This window comes from Anopheles coluzzii, chromosome 2 (assembly GCF_943734685.1).
Source record: "Anopheles coluzzii chromosome 2, AcolN3, whole genome shotgun sequence".
Lineage (NCBI taxonomy): Eukaryota > Metazoa > Arthropoda > Insecta > Diptera > Culicidae > Anopheles > Anopheles coluzzii.
The window spans coordinates 26,992,536-27,000,415 of record NC_064670.1 but is presented as its reverse complement, the minus strand read 5'-3'; the positions used below and the strand labels follow the sequence as shown (position 1 = coordinate 27,000,415).

General features: G+C 45.2%; 2 protein-coding genes across 2 annotated transcripts; one reads left to right on the top strand and one right to left on the bottom strand.

Moving 5' to 3' along the window:
• Positions 1-870: 870 nt before the first annotated feature.
• Positions 871-2,560, bottom strand: LOC120949673 (uncharacterized). The gene is made up of 4 exons (XM_040367094.2): positions 2,147-2,560; positions 1,931-2,007; positions 1,677-1,833; positions 871-1,589 (listed from the first exon to the last, which is right to left on the bottom strand). The coding sequence occupies exons 1-4, from the start codon at positions 2,340-2,342 to the stop codon at positions 1,447-1,449; spliced, it is 573 nt and encodes a 190-aa protein (XP_040223028.2). The 5' UTR covers positions 2,343-2,560; the 3' UTR covers positions 871-1,446.
• Positions 2,561-6,540: 3,980 nt separating this feature from the next.
• LOC120948894 (uncharacterized) lies at positions 6,541-7,361 on the top strand. The gene is made up of 3 exons (XM_040365734.2): positions 6,541-6,931; positions 7,029-7,173; positions 7,247-7,361. Exons 1-3 carry the CDS (start codon positions 6,602-6,604, stop codon positions 7,333-7,335), a joined length of 564 nt encoding a protein of 187 aa, XP_040221668.2. The 5' UTR covers positions 6,541-6,601; the 3' UTR covers positions 7,336-7,361.
• The last annotated feature ends 519 nt before the right edge of the window (positions 7,362-7,880 follow it).

The following is a 7,880-nucleotide window of genomic DNA, read 5'->3' as shown; positions in this document are numbered from 1 at the left end:
CGTGCTCTTTTAGTGGCTCGTTATCAATAGCTTCGCTGCCGTTGTCTACCTATCTTCTCCCACTACCGACCCCCAATACTTGTCGCTTGTAAGTTTTGTTAGATAGCTTTGGCTGGTTGCATAGCGACGGCCATGGTCAAGGATGATTCGCTGGTGAAAAGTCGGTCAGAAACATGTTCGTTTGTCCATTATTGTTTTGTCCCGTTTCAAGGTACGTCTGTCCATGTTGCGAACAGTCGCTTTGTCTCGTCGACGGCTCTTATCGAAACACGGCTGCTCGGACCTAGCGAATTGTAATTCACAGTAAATGTGTGCTCGCTGTTCCATACGGGTAGCGAAGCGAACGCTTGCCCGAGAGCATTCATCAGCAGCCACCATCATCATCCGTTTTGCCAAATGTCCCGTTGCGATTTGGAGTTGGATTTTCCACGAAAACCTACGACAAGGCCCACCGAAAGGGCTATGAATACAAATGAAGGTACTGGCAGCTTGCTGGGTAGCATCGGCACCATAATGGATAATATCTAGTTGTCTGGTACCACGAAACGAGCGATCTGGTTGGTGGAATTCGCTTTTTTGCCGTTTATTTCGCGAGAAATTTCGGACAAAGGAGATTTTTTTTATCACAGCGCGATGCATTCGGAATGATAAAGCAGCGAGTGTACCGTATCGTGAGAATTGTTTATGGTTGTAAAAGGCTTTCGATTCGGTTTTGAGGCACTGTAGGGCGAATGCAAGTAGCGCGCCAAAATGGCAAAACTTGCAAACTTGCTGAAGCACCAGGCGTCTCCATCGTAAGATAGATTATTGGATAAAAGTGTAAAAACAGAATAACTTGAGTCAATACTAGTGCATCTGTCTGGGTTTTTTTTACATTTGTATATGTTCGAATTGTTTTTGTTTATTATGCTATTTTGAGTGTTTATTGTGAATCATGTACTATCTAACAAAACCATCAAACACACATTTCTTCCAGTGTCACACACTCGCACTAAACTCGATCCATATTTACTCTTAGCAACTGCACTATCACCCATTCGTTTACATTTTGCGGCCTGTAACGTAGTTCTGCTCGGTTGAATAGTTGAATTCCGTGCGAGAAAACCATTCATTCGTACCCACCCGACCTCGTAAGTGTGCTCACGTACTTTATTATCTTCCGTTTAAATCCGTTTCTCATTAAACTCGCTGTACATGGTCCACACCCTTTTCCGCTCTCAAAACACCGCTTGAGGACAAACTCGATTTATTGACTCGTGCCAACCCGTTACTACCGCACAGTCTCGCCACACAAGTGCGCGGATAAGTCAACCTCAAATCGGATGTGTACGATGACGGCCATGTTTAGCGAGGGAAGGCTGCGGTGATGTATCATCATCATCATCATCATCATCATCATCATCACCATGATCACACGAGAACGTTGGTGAAGATTTCGAGCGCTTCTCAGAAGATAAATCCACCCATGCTCAGCAGCATATCACCGGGGCCGGGCTCCGGTGCCGTTGCAAGCTGCTTCAGTTTCGCCCGTTCCACACGTACGGCTTCGTAGGCTCCCCGCGTTATCCAGACTTCCATCGCGAAGTAAACTTTGGACGCGTGTGTGTGTGGATGTAATGCAAATAAATCACTTAACGTGAAGACCAATTTACGTACGGAACACATTTGATACATACCGCTGGCCAGTATGAAGACGACGCCCCACACGGAGAGCAGCGTGCTGGAGTTGATCGCACCGCGGAAGGCGAGCAGGATGGCCAACCAGCAGTAGAAGCAGAATGACATATGACACCACAGGTGTAGCGTGTACAGCTTCAGCAGCAGTGTTTTTCGCTTTGTGATGTATGGGAAGAATCAACAATAGCGACAACAGTGAAGCATGTTACTGGGTGTTTTATGATCCACCACCACCACCACCACCATTACCTACCAACGCAATGGCCACCGTCAGTACGAGCGACATCAGACAGTCCAGCCCACTCGCAGCAACCAGAAAGGTGTATGTGACTGAAATTGGAAACAAAAAAACACACCCGCACACACACACTTTTCATCAGCTTATTAAATGCATTTCAGATGAGCTGCAGCTTGCACAAACGGGCTGTTCCATCGACAAACGTGCACACAATCACTTAAAGGCACTCACACTGATTGCACGTTTCGCCCGGCGGTCTATCAGCCGCCAACTTGTGATCGATTGGGCCGAGCTGGGCGTTGGTGCAATTATCGTACCCGATAATTGCACTAACACGGTTCGCGTTCATAATAGCACTGATTGACATAAACATGTTACAGCCCGCGTAGAAGTAGCACAGCGCTTTAAATGTCGCCCCGGAGCACATTGTCACGCACTTCTCCTGTTGCTGTGGAAGCGTGGAACGGAACTTTTCCTGCGGGCGAACGTGAACACACCATTCGTTAGAGAGGATTCGTTGAAGACTAACAGTCTTCACGCTTCTTGAGTAAGAAGCGTTCCCAGAGCTCCTGCTTCTAGCGATCCGGTGCAACCGGTCACCGTATGGAAATCGTCAAAAATCAACCACGATCAACACGCTGCTTTATTTCGCGCGTTGTGGGCCCGGTGAGTTGTTTATTTGATTTCGTGAAGAATTACAATCAACAACAGGGTCGTTGAGTGGGACGGGGAGTGGTGAAAAATTACGAGCGAAAAGAGTTTCCCCAAACCCAAACAAAAAGGAAAATGGAGAAAATTATCATCATTAACACGAGGTAATGTATCGTAAACAACAAAAAATGAGGGTGAAATGAAGAAAAATACCTTGTATTGTATGAATGTGGGTTGATACACACGATCTTTGTTTTGGTTCGTAAAATTATAAATGATACATTACTTACAGAAGATTATGTGCCTAATGTTTAAAGATGGATAGCACTGTTTGTCCATTGAGGGTTTGAAGTAGTGATGTGCTCTTCTTGAGCGCACAAAAAATGGAACCACTAGATCCGCCCAGAGTTAGAGTCGCCCGGAGTCGTTCGGGGTCGTCCGGAGTCGTTCGGAGTTGTCCGGAGTCGTCCGGAGTCGTTCGGAGTCGTCCGGAGTCGTTCGGAGTTGTCCAGAGTCGTCCGGAGTCGTTTGGATTCGAAGTCGTCCGGAGTCGTTCGGATTCGGAGTCGTCCGGAGTCGTTTGCAGTCGGAGTCGACCGGAATTGGACTTGGTCGGAGTCAACAGGAGCCATTGTGCTTGTGATCAGACATTTCCTTTCGTTGTTTTTTTGTCTTTCACTTTGTGCGTGCACTTCTTATACAGGCCTTTGTTTCGAAGGCCGACCTCGGCCGACTCCAGACGACTCCGGATGACTCCGTTTGTAGCCGATTTCGGATGAATCCAGACGGCTCCGGACGACTCCGAACGACTTCGAAAGATTCCGAACGACTCAGAACGACTCCGGACGATTCCGGACGATTCCAAACGGCTTTGGACGACTCCGGGCGATTCCGGGTGATTCCAAACGACTCCGGATGCAACTTTACCCATCACTAGTTTGAGGCGTCTCCAAGTAACTCTGATTAGACCTTTTTCTTCTTCTTGCCGCAGCGTTCTTGAGCAATCAAGGGCTATTAGCGCGGTTTTATTTTATATCTTTCTTTCAATATGTTTTGTTGTTCTCAACTTTTGTTCTTTTGTTTTCCTTTTCTTTGACATTGTTTTGTTACTCTGTTTTTTCATTCTTCTCTTTATCTATTTTTTCTTATTCTTATTCATTTTTCTCATTCTCAACTTTTGTTCTTTTTTTCTTTTTCTTTGACATTGTATTTTTACTCTGTTTTTTTATTCTACTCATTATTTATTTTTCTTATTCAGAACTTTTAAGTTTTATGTGAATTGTTTTTAACTTCCACTACTATTATTTATAATACAATTACTTATTCTACTTTTCTGTGTCTTTGTCATGTAATCTTATCTGATTTTATTGCATTTTCTGTTTTATTCTTCCTATTTCTTTCTGTATTTACAGCATTATTTTTCATTACTCTTTTAGCTTCTGTTGTTCATTTCTTTTTCTTCTGCTTGAAATGGACTTGCACACTCCACATGTTTAAATTAATCTATAAACGCTACTGTTCATTCGGTAAAATGATTCATGGTATTGTTGATTTTTTTAAAAATATTTTCTTTATATATATCATTACAAAGTGTCAACCGAGGGAAAAACTACCTCTATTCTCAATCTTTTATCAAACATTTTATACAGTTTTTCCCGTGTTCTATCCCTAAAGCATCTCCACAACAGTAACAAAACACAAGCCTTAAAAACACAGTATATGTAACGAACTACCAACCCCACCCATGGGGTCGGGTCGGGCTTGCCAAATGAAGATGTGCAAAATGTGAAACCAACACAAGAAGAGAAACGAAGCACACACAACAACACCAACAAAAAAAACAATCCTAGGTCACAATCCTCGGCACTCTCGCCGCAAAGCAAAATGAACCGAAGCATTCGAACAATTTATACCATTTCCTACCATCCCGTGGTAAGGGTGCTGCGAAGGGCAAAAGCGAACTTCCGGCACATACCCATAACAGTGTACTGGCTGTGAAAGAAAGAAAAAAAAAGAGCCAATGATGTTGTTTCCGTTTGCTTTCTGGAATGCTCGGGTTTAGGGTTCGGGACGTCGTTTCGCGATGTTGCACAAAGTTGTCTTGCGGAACCTCTCTATCGACCCCCCACACACACAGTCACGCCTTCGTGCACAGTAGTTGTGGCTTAAGCCTACCGTTTCCAGCACACTGATAAAGCGGTGCGATGCAATATTGCAAAACCCGTGGTCGTACGAGGGACGCCCGTCTGCAAACCGCTACAATAAGCAATAACGACTTAACAATCTTTACCCCCCGAAAAACGCGTCCCCGACTGCCTCGTACACGTTTCGTTCGCTCTGTACCGACGGGGTCGTGGACGAGCGTGCCGGAAAATGCAACGGAAACGATTGCGGAGGAAGTCGTCATTGCTGCCGGCATTGAGGGGAGCTTCAAGGGGAAGGTACGAAGGGCAACGGAGACAAACTTCAATCACCACCCACATCCAGCTACAAGGCCGAACCCGGGCCAGCATTCAGCCGGCCAAATGAAGGCTTCGGTTTTCGGTTTGTACATTGAAGTTGCCATGTGGCAAAGTTCAATCCCCAGAATCTATGCTCTCTCTCTCTCTCTCTCTCTATCTTTCCCTTAGACTTTGGAGTTGAAACACCGAAAAGACCATCCACGAGCCGACCGATGCAACCTACTTGGGCCGAAAAGTGTGCAATAAGAAGTAGTGAACCGACCGGGCCGGGACTTGGAGGGGTGGGTGACTTGGGAGCGACTTGCGCCAGGAGGTGGCAATGGGAGCATAAAAACAATTTCCCTCTGCCGGATGCCGTCACATTTCCGCAATTCCGGGCCAACCGCCCGACCCCGGATGGGTGGCGTCGGCTGGCTGGTAGCTCTGGCACCGGGCCAGCAACAGCCGAGCATCAAGGAAAGGGATAGAACAGACCGAGTGACTGGGGAATGGGTAGGAGGCAGTTGAAATAACGTTGGTAAAACGGTTTTATTGCCTTTCTTCGGCCAAATGCCACCGCCTTCCCATTCATTGTGCCAGTCCAAACCGAAGGATAAGCTTCCTAATTGTGTGCACGTGTGTGTGTGTGCGAGAAGTGGCAGGAAACCGGCGAGCGGAAACCGGGTAACGAAGCCCACGGAATTCGACGTGCCGAATCATAATGCAATTCGATTTTCATCCCACACTACTAAGCCGAAAGCTATTTTCGAACCGGGGTACGTACGTTGAGCTGAATGAGTTTTTCTTTCTTTTCCCGCTTTTTCCCGCAGTTTGCTTGCTCGTTCATTGAATACGGTTTGCTTGAAGTTCGCAGTTGGTGGTGGTGGTGGTGGTGAAAAAGGGTAGAAAATAAAAGATGCGAGAAACATTTATTCTCACCTTCTATTCCGCCCCTTCAACGGTTATTCCATTATTTTCTCACCAGCAATAGCAAAAAAAAAACCAAAAATCACTGAGCAAGTGCGAAAACAACAGAAGTGTGACAACTAATAAATTATCGGCACAAGGCTTTTCTGTAAACAACATTGCCACGAACCAGTCGGCCAGACCAGAGAAGTTAAAACGAAAACATGCAAATGATAAATGGTCAGCATTAAGATGTGGCAAGACGATTCGGCAGCGGATAAATCCCGTTGATTCTCCATTTTTTATCAGTTCCTGGAATTTGAAATTGGGGTAAAAAAGAACAGAACAACATGCCAAAAGAAGGCCATGGGTTCGGGTTGCTAACAGCAAGTGGATCTGTTTATGATGGATGTTGAACTAAATGTCCGAATGTCTTTCTTTCTTTATAATTTAAGAAAATTGTGATTTACTAAGCAAAAACACAGGGAAGGGAAACATAAAGGATTATAAATCAAATCAATTCTGGTTTTATAAAACCAATCGATTATCAACACTCCTCGAGAAAGATTAAAATTAGCAGACAAAAATCTCAGCAGGCCATGATCTTCTGTCCTGTCACTTCAATGCTGTCAATTGCCAATCGTGTCCGATACAGAACGAAACAAACACAACCGTTTCCTCAGCCGGTATGTGCACTCGCGACTGTTACCGTGTGTTTGGTTATTTTCTCGGCTTTCTGTGGATGGTCAGTGCCGTGTACTATACGACCGAAACGGTCGAACTGCTGAAGCTGATGCGGTTACGGTGCGATAAGGTGTCCGGGTCGTTACGCGCTCCGGACGACGGCGGTGACGACGCCGTGCCGGACGCCGGTCCGGCTCGGTTACAGTTTAGCACGGAAATGATTGCCCGCGTGTGTGAGTTCTACACCCATCTGGATGTGTTTTTACCGTACCACATCATCACGACCATCATCAAAATGACGCCCGGTGTACTGCTGGTGGTTGGAATATTTAAGGTAATGTTGTGTTTGTTGGGAAAAAGGGCAGAATTGCAAAGATAGATTTTTTTATAAATTCATTTTCTTTCTGAATTATGTATCCACCGAACAACAGAACAACATCACGCTGGTGCAGGTGTTTGCGGTGTACGGTCTGCTCGAGGAGTGTTTCTTTGTGATTGTGTTTTCGAAAATATTTGCCGTCATACAAGCGATCAACACGTCCGTCTGGATCTATTGGATTATTGTTATATTTTGCTGTAAGTGAGGCAGTGGTTCCACTATGGTGTTATGTTTCTCAATTTGTTGGTATAATTTTCTTTCAACCTGCAGTGAAGCTGTTTTTCGCCATCTGGATACTGTTGGGTGTGTATGCGGCGGTACAGCCCCGTAGCAGGGCATCCCGTCCTCCGCGCGTTTAACGCACCACTACCAAATAACAACGCAGCGAGACGGATTTTCTTTGGAAATATGAAATATTATTTACTATAATTGCTTCGCCTACTAGCTACGAGACAGAGAACATAAATACACCGGAGTGAAGGAAGAAGGGTTAATAATAATTATCATAATCAGCTATTAACAGGAATGCCATGCGTGTTTATCCCATGCGCCCCCCATGCGCTCGCTTACAACGTTACCTAGGGCGGTACGGCGAACGGGTGCGCCGGGAGTGTGGAAATTATAAAGCGCAATAATAAAATAATAATATTTGTTTAAAAATAATACGAACGGACGAGGAGCTCGCTCGGTGCCATGCCTTAAAGGTTTGCTTTTGTGGGGGGGAAAGGTTTCGATCACGCGTGTATATACGTATGTACAAATTGATTTAGCTTCAACTAGCCGCAACTCCTTGTTTAACATGTGTGTGTGGGTTTTTTTTTTGTGTGTTCTACCTTGTATAAATATTTACAATCTTTCGTGCTTAGCTTCGCTTGTCTTCACGAGGAAGTTCAAGGTTCATTCG

What these genes read in the sequence shown, in the direction of transcription:
- LOC120949673 (XM_040367094.2), bottom strand. Translation starts at nt 2,342, where the DNA reads ATGTGCTCCGGGGCGACATTTAAAGCGCTGTGCTACTTCTACGCGGGC. An exon ending in GGGCGAAACGTGCAATCAGT is followed by an intron (nt 2,008 to 2,146) that starts GTGAGTGCCTTT and finishes TTCCAATTTCAG; the next exon opens with TCACATACACCTTTCTGGTT. An exon ending in TGACGGTGGCCATTGCGTTG is followed by an intron (nt 1,834 to 1,930) that starts GTAGGTAATGGT and finishes TACATCACAAAG; the next exon opens with CGAAAAACACTGCTGCTGAA.
- LOC120948894 (XM_040365734.2), top strand. Translation starts at nt 6,602, where the DNA reads ATGTGCACTCGCGACTGTTACCGTGTGTTTGGTTATTTTCTCGGCTTT. An exon ending in TGGTGGTTGGAATATTTAAG is followed by an intron (nt 6,932 to 7,028) that starts GTAATGTTGTGT and finishes ACCGAACAACAG; the next exon opens with AACAACATCACGCTGGTGCA. An exon ending in GATTATTGTTATATTTTGCT is followed by an intron (nt 7,174 to 7,246) that starts GTAAGTGAGGCA and finishes TTCAACCTGCAG; the next exon opens with TGAAGCTGTTTTTCGCCATC.